The sequence below is a fragment of the Gymnoscopelus microlampas genome (genome assembly GCF_963454915.1).
Source record: "Gymnoscopelus microlampas genome assembly, chromosome: 5".
NCBI classification, from domain to species: domain Eukaryota; kingdom Metazoa; phylum Chordata; class Actinopteri; order Myctophiformes; family Myctophidae; genus Gymnoscopelus; species Gymnoscopelus microlampas.
Window position 1 is genome coordinate 22,617,155 of NC_139942.1, and position 17,648 is coordinate 22,634,802.

Sequence of the window (17,648 nt, forward strand, 5' to 3'; positions counted from 1 at the left end):
TCTCCATCTCTTTATTAAACAGAAAATGCATTTTCAGGTCAGGATACCAATTTTATCCAATCAGGATATGATACAGATTAAACAAGTGAAATTGGAAGTGATGACACAAAGACATGAGCAGACAAAATTGGAACTGGAACACAAAATTAAGCTAATAAATGGGTATATATATATATATATATATATATATATATACACACACACACACACACACACACACACACACACACACACACACACACACACACACAGGGCGGCAGTGGGGCTCCCCCAGAGTTAGTGGCGTAGTGCCCTTGAGCAAGACGCTGAACCCTTAATTGCTCCCCAGATGAGCAGGTTGGTGCCTTGCATGGTTTCCTCCGCCATCGGTGTATGAATGTGTGTGTGAGAATGGTGTATGTAAAGCACTTTGGATAAAAGCGCTATATAAATACACCATTTACACACACACACACACACACACACACGATATATATCAGCCAGTCTGTAAGGAACAGCCATGGAACTGGGCCTGCCCTGCACTTGGACAACACTAATGTAATTACAGGAATGTTCTGCTTGCTCAGAGGCTCACTTCAAGGGTGGAGTACAGCGTAAGGCTTGCTGCACAAAATCAGACATTACTCAGGGCTGAAGCCCTGCCAAATCTTGTCACTTCACTGCCTGCAAATTATGTTGACAGTAATACACAGGATTACAATGGTAGGCCTGAGGATCTCAGAAAGTAGACAAAAAACACGTCTCATACTTGATTGAACCAATTGGATCCACTTATACATGCATGGCCTCGAATCCCATAATACTATACTGCTATAATGCTTGGTGGGAATTAATTATCTGAGCAGGTTGTGCAGTATCTGCCTATTCCAAGCCTGGGGTTCAAGGATCACTTTAGCTTATTAACAAATGTGAACAAACATAACTGTGCAAGTCAGAACCATATATAAAAGAGGGATATTCTCTTATTTAACAAGAAGCCCTGCCCCATTTTTGGTCTTTTGATTTCCCCTACAGTGTGCCTTTGGGACAGGTCAGACCATGTCAAGTGTAAACTGGACAGGCTGACCTTGTACATTGTACACTAGTATTATTGTAATCGAGCAATGATGCAACAATCAAATGAATCTGACTATGACAGTTAGCTAAACACTGAAAGCTTAAAAATTGCATTGCTTTTATATATTGGGAATAAAGAATTACCCTGGAATAAAGGTAGCAAGGACACCAATTCTAAAAAAAAGAATGTGAAAGTCACTTTGTAATCAAGGATTGTAAATGCAAAGTACTCATAAAAGTTAAATAATAGCCCCCGGCATCAGTTCACAACACTGCAAAGCCTCTATATAAAATAATTCCAACCCTGCTTCAGGATAACAACACAGACTTACACTAGATGCAAAACGTTTTCTTTTCTTTTCATTTTCTCCCCCAATTTAGTCATTGCCAATTACCCCATCTGTACTGTGGTCCCGATCTCTACCATCCTCCACTGTTGTCCTGGAGAGCAGCAGACTACCATGTGCCTGTGCCTCCTCCAATACACATGGTGCTGCTAGCTGCTCCTTTTCACCTGAGGGCATTAAGGAGTTTCACCGGGAGAGCGCTCATCTCTCCCAGATGCTGAACAGGCACCTGCACCGACCAGTAGGAGTCACTAGTGCAGTAAAGACATACTGTACAGTAATCCCCTGCTGGTTGCCTGCAAACACAGCCAATTGTGCTTGTTGGAATGCTGCAAACTTTGATGCTGGTACAAAGGATGTGGGCTCAAGAAACACAGAAACACAATCAAACCAAAGCCACTATGTCTCATGCAGTCATATCAACCATTCATCTCTTGTGTATCCAAGTATTTTAAAACAAGTATCCGTGCAGACTAGAAGCATTTTCCCTTCAACAACAACACCACTAGTAGTAGAAACAGTGTTCTGGCTGATCCCCTCCAGGACCATTTTCAACACTAAGGCAATACTCAAGCAACGTAGCCATGGAGCTATCAGAGCCAAATGATATTGTCTGATCACTGAGGATCAGCCATCTTGGCTCTGTCTCAGTAAAACAGGTTGTGTTGATCTGCTGCCTTGCACTCAGTCCTTATCTAATATTGGCTCCCCATTTCTCACTAGAGAGTCAAGTGTTACAGGTCAGCCTTAATCCTAACATGGTATGGCCTTCTAATCCTCTGCAGAACTGGTCGCTCCAGGAATGTCTGAGCACATCAGCGCTGTCAATGGATCAAACCGGTCCAGTTAACACCGTGGGCTATTATCCTTACCTTCTACCTACAGTATGCTTTGGTATTAAAGTTTTACAATTCAATTAAGAAGCATTTCAGTTCAGTCAAAACATAAGGATGACAGTAATTTAGCCTACTCCAGCCTACATTAAATAATTTAGAAGAAAAGCACAGCATTTCAATTTACTGGCGTCAGTGAAAAGTGCTTTTGTCCTTGTTTTATTTAATCACGTATTAATAGATTGAACTTCAACTGTGGCATTATCAGTCTCAGGCGTCTATCTTGCAAATGCATAATAGCACTAGGTTATAGTCATAAACATTCTAAAGAAACCCATGCTATCCAGACAGAACAAATTATTTTAAAAAGATTGTTCAAGCCTACACCTATTTACTCATTATTCCTGTTTCCTGATTAGTTTTTTTAGGATCGGGACTTGGACTGCATTGGTTATGTCCTAGATGGGGCATTCAGTGATAGAACAACAGGAGAAAGGGAGGGACCTGTGGGCAACAGCATGCCAGCTTGGGGAGATTATGGATAAAATCTGAGAATCTTTTAGACTGCGATTTTAGACTGCGATTAAATCAAAGTGGATATTGCATTTACGAACAAACCTCTTCATTATTAGTTAACCAGTATGCATCTTTCTTGGGCAGTAGTTATTGTTCTTTTGTTTGTGTTTGTTGTCAATAGGGGTGAAATTATGAGGGACCTAAAACACTGTCAAAAGAAAATGACCAGCATCGATCTTTGGTCACCCAGAGGAAAACCTCCCCATTTGGAGTGCATCAGGATTGAACTACCAAGGATTTCATTCTGTTGTGATATGCATTAAGATCAAATAAAGCCAGCAATCTCCCCCAGATATGACAGCTGTAAAGCTTTCTGAAACTTGTGTAATACACTCATGGCCCTATAATCGCCAATGCTGGCTAAACCCACTATTGAGGATTTAGAAGTGTGCAAGGGGCGTTCCCGTGCAAAGGTTGCTATTTTGGGACACCTGCCTTACATTATGCATAGGTATGGTTTGGGTGTTACAATAATATAACCAATCACCGTGCCAGATGCCATTGCCATATATTATACATACGTATGTATATGGTATTGTATAACATTTTTGTTCTACTTAAAGGGCAAGACCACTTTGGGAGAGGTTTGGGTTGCGTAGTTATCTTGCCATGATGTAACTCCAAAGGTGGACAAGAAATCAAAAATAATTGCTCCATTGATTAGAAATTGATAATTCAAAATATGCTCCTCATTGACATTGTACGGTAAAACAGCTCTCAAAGTCACTCTTTTAGCACATAAACGAACACAAGCAAAGTTTATTCAGACAATATAGAACATCACCAAACCCAGTACTGTTTGTTGTTTTAATAAAAATGTCAACTTCCTGTTCATTTTACTATTTGAAGGTCCGGATCCGCGGATCCAGTCTGGGGTTTCTTCCTAGGGTTTAAAAAAATAGCTAAATCAACAGGACTTTAACATTGTCATTAAAAAAACAGTACTGGGTTTGGTGGTGTTCTATATTGTCTGAATCAACCTTGTTTACGTTCGTTTACATGCTAAAAGAGTGACTTTGAGAGCTGTTTCACCGTAAAATGTAGTCAATGAGGAGCATATTTTGAATTATCAATTTCTACTCAATGGAGCAAATATTTTTGATTTCTTGTCCACCTTCGGAGTTACATCATGGTAAGGTAACTACACAGCCCAAAGCTCTACCAAAGTGGTCTTGCCCTTTAAAACACATTTACAATGTGCAGACTTTCTGCTTCAACTCTTGGCGTCTTTCTGTATTCTGTGGCACTTTATCCATCTGCATACATGGCATATTTATAAGCAAACATGCTGTATAAGAGGGCCATGAAAAATAGATTATGACTTGATGTGATGCTTTTTGTAATTAAGTATCCATTAAGAAAGTAACTATCTGGGAAACTAAGCAATTAATTTGGCATAATGTTTCACTGCAGAAAATATATAGCCCAGACAATGTGTGCTACTGTGCTATTACAAACTGCAAAACAAAACGATTCCATTAAACTCTCAACTCTAAACACGAGAAGGGAGCCAGATTGAAAGGAGAAAAGAACACAAAGGGGAATTTGAGTGCCAGTTTAGAAGCACTTTGAATGTAAAAAGCTGCCTTTAGACCCATTCAGCATGTCACCTGTGCCCTGTGCTTTCTCTCAAAACTGTGGCAGGGCGGTTTTTATCAGCCTACCTTCCGTTGTAGCACACAGGGGAGTCAGAGACGTGCCATTCAGCCCTGAGAGCGTTGAGAACTGGGACACCAACAACATTTACTTCTGTACAGACAAACAAACACACACAAGAGTGTGTGTTTGTGTGTCTAATGAGCACAAGAACACGTGCATGCATATACTATAACCCTTCAGGGCATACAAGAGAAACTTTTAAATGTTAGCCTTGTTATGCCATATGCACAGCAAACTCCTGAGTGGCGTGCCAGCTATTTTAACTCATAATGGGCCCAAAGGATTTTGCAGAGTGGAGCTATAAGTTAATGCCAGCACCGCCATTCCCAGATTAAACATGATGGAAAACCCATTCTGAATAGCAATGATGGACGGCAACTGAGGCCTTTCCAAGCTCAAACACAGCTCTTCATGGATGAACTCACACCAATTAAAACACAGGCTAACAAAGAGAGGACCTCTGCATGTCAGATCTCTCTCTCTCTCTCTGGATTTTTCTCACTAATTAAATCACACAAAAAAAAAGACAAAAAGACAAGAACTGGCAGTGGGCTGAGATTTATATTAGAGACACAGTTAGTTGTGTGTTTAAGCGCAAAGTATGATTTAACTTTTCACAGTAACTGAAGCCTTTGTACTTTTCTTATTTTAATTTAAGTTCATAGAACGCCCACTTTAGTTGACAATAATCACATAAACTTAAAAGATAGGCCTAATTTGTTCTCCAAATCATCAACATTATAAGATCATTCTGATGAAAATACTTAAAAAATAATCATTATTTTGTTATATCCAAGTCATACAGGCTTAACTTCGAGCTCAATGTCATGAGCCATCGTATTATACAGCTGAGTCTGTAGCCTAACTGCAATTTGTGGGTAGCAAAAAGTGCACTTAGTTGTGATGTGACAATAAAGTGAAGTTGAACTTGGACATCCCATTGTGTGTTAGGGCATAAGGCTGTCCCCATAGAAGAGATGAAACTAAAATAGATGGATAGTGACAGGAATATCAAGTTGTCCTTTTAATAGACAATAGACAACATCTACAAAGTCAACTTGTGTACCGGTACGTTTATTGTTCCCCTTCAAATAACACAAATTGAAATTCCGCTTTATCGAAGAAGACCATTTAAAAACTTTCCCATGCCATAGCTATACTCAGAAACTCTTTTTTTTTAATGAATCAGTTATAATGGGTATTTAACTGGGTATGGCATATAACTCTACTGCCTATTCAGACCACGCAAATTCCTAGCAACCTTGGCTGACAATGACATTGTAAACAAGAAACCATTCTGGGGTGAACATTCGGCAACAATAGCAGATCTGCAAACCCACAAAGCGTCATAACGCAAAGTGTTGTGAGCTTGCAGATTGGCTATTTTCTGCTAAGTCATTTGGGGGACTAAGTAGGGTTTAAGTGGTTAATACATAAAATACAGACTCTCTTTCCTGAATCTAGTCAACTGAGCCATATACACTGTAGAACCAAGAGGCCAGGGCAGATTTGGGGTGACATGCCATGATGCCAATAGATTTGGCAGCCTCACAAGGACATGTATGGCTTGGGTTGATCATCACATGCTTTGCCATTCTATCAGCAAGAGGGACAGATAACAAGTTGTGAAAGTAAAGGGTACCAGGTGGTTGTAGGTTCTATACTGGTGGCAACTGGCAAGGGCCTTACAGTATAGCCTACTGATCCAACACAATCTTACAAATGTAAAGTATGACAACTTGGCAAGTGTTTGTTTGTATGTATGTGTGTGTGCATGAGAGAGACAGGACAGGATGAGAAACTTTGGTGATTTTGCCCTCATTAAAACTTAAAAATGTCTCTTTTATGAACAGAATAAACTTATACCCTGTCATGTAATAACTGGATATTTACAGTGGGATGTGTGTGTGGCTTGCCGCAGTGGCTTTGCTGAGAAACATGAGTGCAGACATGGTTAGAATGCAAATATAACACAATGTTACAAACACCACCCAGGCCTGATTCTCCGTTTATATAGATGCTTACAATAGCGAATTGAGAAATGCTTTGCCAGATCAGCTGTAAGCAAAAATGGGCACGTTGCTGGAAAACATCTAGATGGGTGATCGTCAACGTATTAGTATATCACAGAGGCAGAGCCAACAGTATCACATCTGGTCAAATGCATACTAAGCGTGGAAAAGAAAAAGAACCACGTCTGCTCCTGTATTGTTGCAGTAAATGTATGTGAGAAACCACCACTTACCTTCCACATCCAGGCCATTCTAAATTCTATGCAGACAATGGTGGACCGCTTGTTTTCGCGAGCCGAAATTAACACCATTCTCTGTGTGTTATTTGGGAGCGCATGTATTTATAATGCACGCAGATGCTGCTGCTGCTGTGTCGGTTACGAGCGGAGATCATCTCCATAGATATTGTAGCCGTACCGTTATTCGTGTTCTCTTGGCGTTCTCCATGGAGCTGCTGGGACTGACGCTCACTCTGCTGCCACTGGCCGGTGAGCCACGCAGCGCCGCCTCCTCCTCCTGTCACGTGACCGACGTCTGATTCTTCACTCTTTTAGCCGAACAGTTAAAACCTCATCTATACTCCGTCGTACGACGGTGTCGCTATAAGTAGGACGTTCCTGTGCTGTGCCTGTGGAGAGCCGGCAGGAGAAAGGCCATATAGTGCCAGAACTAGGGATGGGACGATATGAAAATGACATGTCATGTCACGATTATTGTGTGGCAAAAAATGATTGCGATTAACTGTATTATCGCAATAATCAGAATATGCTTAAAACTTTAAATGCCACTTTTGTTAACACTTGAAACCCCAGCCTCCCTATTCTGGGGGAACAACGCGTTGATCTGCTTGATTTTTGGGGAATAGATTTGTGCAGAGTGAAATAACTGACTCTTTACAGGTCAGTTTTGATCAAGTATAGGGTTTAAGTGGTACTGAATTTGCAGCTCAACAAAAGCAAATTCATCCTAGTATGATGGAGGGCAATTTCACGATAAATTCAAATCTCTGCGATACGATTATTGTGAGAGTTTTTTTATCACGATAAACGATAATAACGATTATCGTCCCATCCCTAGTCAGAGCTCCTAGATTCATAATTGGCATAAACATGCCAACACTCCTAGAACCTAGAACCTGATTGGTTGCACATTATTGTGTCTTGAACTGAAAATCTACAAGCTGGCGCATGGCAGCATGAAGCATGTCAGCTTGTAGATCAGCTATTTTCGGAGTGAGATTCTGGTGCCTAGATGCCTGGTGTCTGAAGTATAAATCAGGCATAACATGAGCCTTAACCCTAATCCCTAAAACTACACAATTCCGCAGTGTCCACACACCCTCGTGCCTAAGTGGACTTATGGGACGGTATCAGGATTGGTTTCCAAAGCAGTAGGCATGTTTGTTAGAGGAGTTTTGATTTCCCCAGGCATCTTGGTAGGCGGAGGTCAAGTTCAAGTTCATTGTCCCAAGATAGGCAATTGTGCTGCAGCAAATATATAAACATAAAAAACATGTATAACAAATATAAGATTTAAAATGAGATCAAATATAATGACATCTTCGATTTTCTGGGAGGCTACCCATTACTCCAACCTATACTGTAACCGGACTACCCCAACCTATAACCCTAAAGCTCCGATATCTACATTTAGATTGTCCTTCTTCTTCCTTGTATCGTATTGTCAGACGTCCAGCCCAACGTCATGTAGCCATGCCCTCGTCTCTGGTCCTACGTCGAAGAGGTCAGGCCATCTTCTGAGGGTGGTCTGTAAAGGGGGCAGGTGGTAATTGTATGTTCAGCAGACTCCTCAAGCTCCGCTCATCGACCCCAGCGCATAGGCGGTTCAGTAGGATCCATTGCCGGTGTTCACCGCTGACGCCATCTCCCGGGTCCCTGCTTCCAAGATGCCACCTGCAGGCGCTGCTGTCATTGTGCTGCAATGCAGGATGTGCCAATCATATTTCTGGGCTTTCCTTGTCAGGGTGAGGGTAGCAGCCTCCCGTCGGAGGCTGGCCGGGGAAATTCCCGCTAAGACTGGCAGGTGGCTCTTCAGGCAGCCAGCGATGATCCGGAGGGCGCTGTTGATGGCGACATCAACCTTTTTGACGTGTGGGCTTCTGCTCCAGGCTGGGGTGCATATTCAGCTGCAGAGAAGACCAGGGTTTGTGCGAATATTCCCAGGTTGTGCCAGCAAGACATCCGATGAGAGACCCTTGATGTCACGTTGGACTTAACTTCTTCTAGGTAGTGCTTGAAGGACAGTGTCCTATCCAGAGCAGAGTTTGAAGTCTTTCGGTACATGTCTCAAGTCATTCCAGATGAATCCAAGTCAAGTCTCCTCATGTCATTTGAGACAAGTGAAAGTCAAGTTCTGATCTTTGCTACAAGTTCAACTTGAGTCCAAGTCTCAAGTCTGCAGCTCTGCCCATCCCCATAATCAAATATCCTACCCAGTTTGGCTACGGAACCATTTGCCAAGTAACTTTGCACAATACCACAGCACCTAGAATTTGTCTAAATTTAATTTGTGTACATTTGTGGACATCACATTTTCTCAAACATTTAATCCATCCTAACTGTTGGGAGCAGTGGGCAGCGAGTGAACAGTGCAGTCTCAAGTCTATAGCTCTGACTACAGTACGTTCTTGGAAGTGCACTGTCTGCACACACATTCGAAAGAGTAAAAGGAGGCCTAGGCCGTGGCGTCGCGGTCTAGGCACCCTGGTTGAAAATCCTTAATAGCAGCGTGCCGCGGGTTCGCGTCCCGTTCCCGACGGCCTTTGCTGCATGTCTTCCCCCGTCTCTCTCCCCATTCTTCCTGTCGTCATACTTTCACTGTCCCTCTCCAATAAAGCAATAAAATGCCAAAAACAAATCTTAAAAATAAAAAAAAAGAGTAAAAGGAAATCAAGGTCACCCACAGAGCTGTGCATTGAATTGACCATTGAATCATTAAGAGGCTGTGGATGGATAGGCCTACTCTGTCACCTTTTAAGATGTGATATAAGCTAGCACTGTCGTGCACAGAAAGGCTGATACTAAAGGTAACACTATGCCTCTGAGATAAAAAACAGGTCTTTTTCCACTCATCTGTCTCAGATCACTGTCTCATAGAGGGTTCATCTTACCAGATCTCATGACAACCAAGTCAGCCACCTGGGTCACCAGGGAGCCATCCTTTCAGCCTGGATTTAGGCGCATTAGTGGAGTTCCCTTCCAAAAATGAGATAAACGGCAATTGAAGATGCGCCACCTGTCTCTTGTAAAGTGACTGTTTGCACAATGTTAAAGCATGTTATACTGTAGCACTTTAGATCACTTAAGACCTCAAGGAAAAACGTGACAGCAATTTTACAAAGTATATGATCTATACTTTACAATTAGAATGAAGAGGATATTGACCCAAATATATGTAGTGTTTTGAAATTGAGCTGTTAATTTCATATACTGTATGACTTTCATATGAAAATAAAACAAGACAGGGTCCAATAACAGTGCGGCTCCCATTTGGATTTCTGGATCATATAGATGATGAGATCAGTCTTGCCCAAATGTAGAGAAGCAAAACTATCTTGTACAGAGAGCCACAACATAATCCCACTATAAATGCGCAAAATCTCATCATCTTAGTTAGTCCTCTCCATGCTTGGGCACGGTTTCAATCTGATCTGAGATGGCTAGCCTCCTCCGCCACGGCATAAAAATGTGAGGGTCAGATATTTTTTAAATAACCCTAAAGCTCTGACTTCAATCAACACTCAATCAACAATCATGTCATCACTAATGACGAATGACTCATTATATGGCTAATTCTTTATTCACTGCTGTTGTTGTTTTTCTGTACTGTTTGTATTATGTATCATGTAATGTCAACATTAAGGTGCTAAGTCATCTTTTTATCACTAAAACTGGCACAAATGTGATGGACAATAGGACAGTCAAATCAGTTTCCACAGAGCTTTGCATGAGGCCATTGTGTAAACAATCAAGTTCAAGTTCAACACTTCACTATCCCAAATGGGATATGTGGTTTCCTATTACATGCAGGCAAGAAACTGAATGAAGAAAAGTGGCCCACACTCATGAAACAACATTCTGTCTTACTTCATTTGCAGATTTAGCTATTGTTAATGAATGTAACAAACAAAAACTATACTCTGCAGCACAGGCATTTCCTTTCATGTTTTTAGAGATGTTGTACAAGCATACACAAAATTGTGGCTCCAGTTCTCTGCTTTCTGAACACCTTGCTTACAAGTAAGACGCGTGAACGCTGGAAGCGAACGCAGCTCGAAAATATTGTGTATTTACGGACTTTGTGTGTGTGTGTGTGTGTGTGTGTGTGTGTGTGTGTGTGTGTGTGTGTGTGCGTTTTGACTGTAGCTGCACTCTGGCGCACTCTGTCGGCCGCACCCAGGCAGTGCACTGCACACAGACACACAAACACACACACACACACACACACACAAGCCGAGCAGACTTTCATAGTAAGCTCCACTTGGGCGGAGGCGCCTCCTTCCGCGTTCGCAATTAATGAGAATGCTGGTCTGTGTGGGTCTGGTTCCCAGACTTTAGTGAGAGAGGATGGTTGAATGATGGGCCCTCCCATCTTCTGAAACCCTCTCCCTCTACTGACAGACATAAACACAATGTCACAGACAGTTCCCAGGTGATGTCTGCGAATCGTCCCTTTACAATGACCGGTAGAATCAGTTTGCAGGAAACAGTGTAGATGAGAGATTTGGAGACAGGAATAGACAGGGAACAATTCAACTATAAAAACGAGAGAATGTACTAATCCGGCAATTTTTGGATGGGATTGGTTACAGTTCCATCAAAGAAGACAAAATTACTTTGTATGTCAAACATGAGGAAGGTTGTTGCAAGGTTTACTGAACTTTATCCCAAGTTCTCATATACTTGTTTTATCAAACAATGTAAGAAAGAAAAAGAAAAGCTGTCGAACAAGTAGGCTGCGAACACAATCTTATGCCACAATCACCCAAAACAGTAATACTATTTCTGTAGTTGCACACATAAGTGAAACCCACGAAAACAGTAACTAAACTTAAATGTCTTCTAGGCTGTTATAGCCTGATTATAGATATTACATCTATCCATCAAGAGTGCTGGTCACAGCAAGAAGGTCCTGTGGCCAAATCCCACTGGGGGTTGACTAGGGCATCCATATGTGAAGTATGCATGTTCTCCTAATGTTCAGGTGAGTGTCTTCATTTCCTCCCATCAAAAGACATGTTATGTGCATGCTCCTACCACTGCCGTTAGCGAAATGCACCTGGCACCAAAGAATGGCAGCCCACTGCTCATGGTTAGGATGAGTTAAATGTAGAGGAGAAATTCCGGCTAAATATTCTTGGTAATATATACACTTAACTTCTTAAGTATTGGTAGTGTTTGTCTGTCTTGTCCCTGAGCAAGACAATTAATTCCTATGCTCCCCAGGCGCTATATTAATAGTGCCCACTGCTCCTTATAGTTAGGATGGGTACATTTAACATATGTATGTACAGTGACAACTACCCCAACAACTAAAGGGGACTAAATTAATATTAGAATCAAACATTTAACTTCTGAAATAAAAATGTTGACAGTTCGATGGAGATCATATTTATCACAACTGCTTTCCTCCAAACAAACAATTCCACTGTTTGAACCTGTGTGTGTGAGACGCACACACACAGGAAATACAAATTACCCCCCCAAGGGGAACAGAGAGAGAGAGAGAGAGAGAGAGAGAGAGAGAGAGAGAGAGAGAGAGAGAATTAATGCTTTGATTGAGAAATATCTGGATAACAATTCAGTTTCATCATGGGCTCATAAACAATAGTACTCAGTGTATAGTGTATTATGTGTAGTAAAAAAAAAGACCACAGACCTTAAGCTTAAACTCAATTCCACAAACGTTGAAGGTATTTTGTGTGTGATAAACATCCCCCTCAGGTACAGTGCTTCTCATTGCCATGGTGCTTGACAGCCAGCCCAGAGGCACAGCGGTTGAAGGGAACAAGTGGAGGCTTATTAGGGACTTAGAAGCTACTGAGGTGTTGACATGAGTTGCACCAGCAAAAAATAAACTGTCTCAAATATGAAAAAAACTACCAAAAAGAAACATTATGCGCTTGAACAGACAAGAATGGAGAAGGATCACTATCGTTATCTATTTCTGATGGACGAGGAAATGCGAAATGTGAAGAGGAGTTTAAGGGATGTAGAGGCGACTAGTGGATATTGTCACCAAATGCAGCAGTCCCTGAATCCAAGAGTGCACTCCTCCTCGGCTGAGAATTTCACAACGTCCATTCAACATTTTGAAAAGTTATCTAATAAGCAGGACTTGCCAGGTTCGGAAGGAAAGACGCTGGAATTATTGCTGAGTGACACCCATAGGGGAAGAAAGAATGGTCGAGACATGTGCGCATCATTGCTGCTGCATCCTCCTTGTCAAGGCACATCATCTGCTGTGGGGAGTGGGACACACAATTCTCTTCAAGATGGCAACGCTTCAATAGGTCTGGACTGGTCACATACAGACATGAAAAAGTCTCTGACCAATTCTATCATCTCTGGTAGGTTGGTGTCGAAGGAGAGGATTGGTGCTGTATTGCCAGGAGTGACAAATGACCTGGCGATGAGATGGAAATCATTTAATTGTAAATCAGGATTATATGCAAATGATGGCAGCCTGAACAGGTGCGTGAAAATGGACATGTCTAAAACTGCAATTAAAGACGGCCTCAAAAACCTTGTTCTGGAACACAATAGGCCTATGGCACATATTGAAAAGGAGAAGCAGAGACAGAGAGCTTTACGAGTACAAGTAAATAAATTCATCGAAAGGCTTACGGACACTTCTTTGCAAGGTGCTGGAGTTGCATGCAGACAGGATAGCAGAGGCCCACTCTAGACAGAAGACACTATCAATATGATATCAGACCTTTGCCCAAAGACTTTGGAAAGCTCTGCTAGCAGCCTAGTGAGATTCCCTGCTCCTCAAGTGCAGAGCAGAGAAGCTCGGTATTTATTTATATATTAGTTATTTTATATATATATATAGTTATTTTTATAACCTGGTCCTGTCTGTTATTGTGTTTGTTTTGCATGCTTTTTATTATGTGTGATGTAGTCTCTTTTTGATCTTTTGGGCCTTGTTAACTTTTACTATTTGTACGTGTTTGTATTAGCTGTGAAGCACTTTATAAACCATGTTTTGTAAATGGCCATATTCATTATTCAAGACTATAATTGTTACATAAAATGTTTGGGTTTCGGCTCCTCGACATTGAAGAAACAAGACAAAATAGCTAAAATAATCGTAATTAAATAATATAAATAATAGTAGGCTAAATAATAAAAATAAATATAACTGCACACTGAGAGGTACCGTTGGTATGTGCTGTGTGCATGTGTTATTATGGTAGTAGTAGCAGCAGCAGTAGTATTATGAGTGGGGACACAAAAGTAGGGCACTACGAGAGTCGAGGGACACTACAAAAATATTACATAACTTCACTCTTATTCACTTTTGTGTCACCAAAATCACTTCACACATAAACTTAAGTTTGGAAAAACTTGCTTTTGCATCATTTTGGGGGGGGATTTCTATGAGGAAAGCTGTTCCATAACATCACTCTACACTGTAGTAAGCCTACAGTACCATCAAATTCAGTTCAACCACAGCAGTGAGCACACTGTGCTTTTGCAACAACGTATTTAGTGTTGTTTGCAGAAGCTCCACAGATATGGAATGAGATTGACAACACTATAAATCTTATCTGTGTCTGCTTTCAAAAGGAGCTTAAGGCAACAGTTACTAAGGTTGCTATTAAGCTACTAAAAAAATACTGTATGTTAAAGCCTCCATAACCTAAACAACTGGGGACTTCTATAAACTAGTTAGTTTACTTTAAAATGAATCTAACTTGTCCCCTTTTTTCTACTTAAAATAAATGTCTTGGGACCATCTAGTACTCTCCTAGGTTTGGGTTTACTTTTAGTCTTCATTTTAGTTTTGTGCGTGCGTGTCTTACCAGAAGAAACCAGCACGACAACATCCATGAAAAGGGCCATGTCATCAGGCTCCAGACTCAGCGAGCCAAGCATCCTAGTGAAGTCAAACATGACGGCCCAGTAAAAAGCCCACCGCTCAGCAACGCTAGCGAGTAGCCTACATGTCCCCATTCATTGAGGAAGGTCATGCTCCTCTCCTTCGCATCGAACAATGAGCAGAACCCCACCATGAAAACATAGGGACCAGATGTGCATCAGATGTCGCCCGATGTGTCACCATTTCTACCCAGGTCCTTCCCAGGAGAACCTCCCTTCTAAAAAACAAGATTTGCTGTAGCTACCTGGAAGCTTGTGGAAGGTGCATGACTTCAGCATCACCTGGTCATTCTGGCTGAGACTCTGGAACCCTGAGATATTCTTAGCAAACTCCACAACCTCTGTGAACCACTGAGAGACTGGAGCAGCTGGCAGGCGCCAGCAGACATGCGTTGAGAGGATACGCTATGGCACTGTGGCTCAGCACTGCAGGGCTTTCCTTTTTACTACAATTTGACACAAAACGTTTATAAGCTTCTATGGAAATTGCAATCATATAATAGAAATTGAACAGTACAAAAATCTTGCACACAATCTTTTTAAAATTATAGTTATTGTTTTACAATGATTTATCACTGTAGAATTCTCAATCCCTATAGCAAAATAATTGACTTTATTTCATAATAGTATGATATTAACATATGACATTTTTGTAATATGAAATCATATAGTATGACTTTTTGGGGGATCTCTTTTGTATAAAAGTATAGTGTAATAATGTACTGCAATAAGTGGAGGAGATGGATGAGATAGCTGTTTCCATGCAGCAACACTCCCCTAGGTACAGGATCACTCTCTGTCAACATGACAACAGTGAGCTTGCTGTATGGAAAACAAAATACACTGCAGCCTTTAAAGGGGCAGTTCACACAAAATGCAACAAAGCAGATTTTTCCTCTTATCCGGAGTGCTAAAGTATCTATCCATCCAGGCAGTTTCAGTGTGATTTGCAGAGATTTGGAGAATGTTTCCATAGAGTATGGTGACAAACTATTGTTTTATGTGTCTGTCCCTGTGCGCTGCTTTCCAATGTTGCAGATTTAATTATTTCCTTCTTGGGATAAAAGATCAACCTCAGTAAAAGTAAGTGTTTCCCAGTGAGCAGCCGAGCTATTGCAATCCCAGAGTGACCTGCCCTTCCATCCGTCTTAATCTGGCTTCAGTTATTTGGGAATTAAGCAAAGCTTCTCTAAACTATATAAAAAAAGAAAAACGTCACACCTCTCGTTATCAAATGTAAAAGAATGACCATCAGAGCTGGAGATCTATTAATGTGTCATTCGCAAAGAAATAAAGATGAATGTTCTACCCAGATTCCTCTGCCGTTTTCAGTGTCCCTGTATTACTACCAAAGTCATTGTTTCAGTCCATTGATCATCATTTACAGTATTTGGGGGGTAGTCACCAGAATAATAACTCCTATCCTGCAGCAGCATGCTGTAGGTCCCAGGGGAGACTGGGTCTACCACATTTGCTGTATTATCACTGGGTGGCCAATAATCAGAAAATCCTAAACTGGGTCCAAATACCAAAGCTAAGCTGGTGCAAAATTGAAAATGAATCATGCCTTTTAACATCCCTCCCCACCCTGGTTACCTCTAATCCCCCTCTATTTACCTTACTCCACCTCTAACCCTGTTGTTGTCAATAGAAGTTTGGTCACAGTTTCAACTTGCGACACTTTACAGGCTTTCTCTAATCTGGCAATACTTTTCTTCATCATTTACAGTGATGAAGAAAAGGGGTGGGTACATCGATTGGCAGTTCTGGACAACTGGATCTCCATATATGCCTAGATCTCCATATATGGGCATCTGGTTTGATGACATCATCCATATCTCCATTTATGGACCTCTGGGGAGTCAAGTTCTGGACAACAGGATCTCCATACTGTATATGCCTATATATGGGCATATTGGTCGGTGCATTTTGAGCTGGGGAAATGGTCGTGATGCTCATGCTGATGCATTATGCAATAAATGGAAAAACAAGAGCAACTCTTCCTCAGGTGACAGAATGTCAATACAGGATGTGATCAAACTGTCAATAAGAACAGTCCATCGACAACTACATTACATAGAGGGGGATAATTATAGTAGGGCTGCAGTGCATAAAGTGCTCATTACAAATGACAAATGCACATTTTAGAGTTCAGTGGTGCAAAAACCATAGACACTCGTCTACAAAGATGTGGAAAAAAGTGATATGGTCAGATGAGTCATCACCCATCATCAAGCTGGTGCGTGAATGTGTGGTGTACACCAAGAAAACAGTACAGGACTGAATGCTAGACCCTACAGTGAGGCTCTGTTAGGCCGTGGGGAGGCATTTTCCTGGCATGTTTTAGGTCCACTTAGGGGGAAGTTATTCTAAGCTTGCAAGCTAGCCAACGGTAGCCTACCTTCAGAATAAGTGCAGTCAATATACTTAGGTATAAACTACCGCACATAATGTGACTTTAGAGTGTTATAAAAAAGACCCTGAAATAAAATAACAAAAATCTGATCAACACAGACAGATAAATGTTGCCAGTTGAAACATTAATCTCTCAAGACAGCTGGGTTCCCAGATTGATGAAATATTTTGCTTGAACCTTGCACGAGTAGTGACAAATAAAACTTCTTGATTCTTGAAATGATTTACCTGTTATAAAGTGTTTTCCACCACACACATTATGTGGGTGTGGATATGCTATATTTTTAGCGGTGCCAACCGCTCTACATTTGACTTTGTCTCCGTGTCCGTCCGTCGTCCGTATGAGCCCGGGATGAGCACGGCAAAGAAGAAACACATACAAACACACGCGCGCACACACACACACACACACACACACACACACACACACACACACACACACGGACTTGGAGATTGCCTATGCCATCTCTCCTCTCATTGCCCACACGTACCACTGGTTATCAAAGAGGGGTCCAGGGACCCCCAGCGTATGTTATGTCCGAGCACGGGATGAGCACGGGATTTCAAACAGCTATAACTCCAGTTCGCAGCATGCCACCAAGTCCAAATTTGGTATGTGGACTT

The 17,648-nt window shown here is 41.5% G+C and overlaps 1 protein-coding gene across 3 annotated transcripts in view; it reads right to left on the reverse strand.

The window, feature by feature from the left end:
• st6galnac3 (ST6 (alpha-N-acetyl-neuraminyl-2,3-beta-galactosyl-1,3)-N-acetylgalactosaminide alpha-2,6-sialyltransferase 3) overlaps positions 1–7,028 on the reverse strand; it is a gene marked incomplete at its 3' end in the record, with an annotated part of 60,410 nt that extends 53,382 nt beyond the window's left edge. For 2 of the 3 annotated variants that reach the window (XM_084056434.1, XM_084056436.1), the window contains exon 1: positions 6,717–6,943. In XM_084056434.1, coding sequence (XP_083912560.1) covers positions 6,717–6,794 — 78 coding nt within the window. In that variant the 5' untranslated portion in view covers positions 6,795–6,943. Of the gene's footprint in view, positions 1–6,716 lie in introns of all 3 variants that reach the window. The other variant, XM_084056435.1, reaches the window with a different exon arrangement.
• Positions 7,029–17,648: the final 10,620 nt, after the last annotated feature.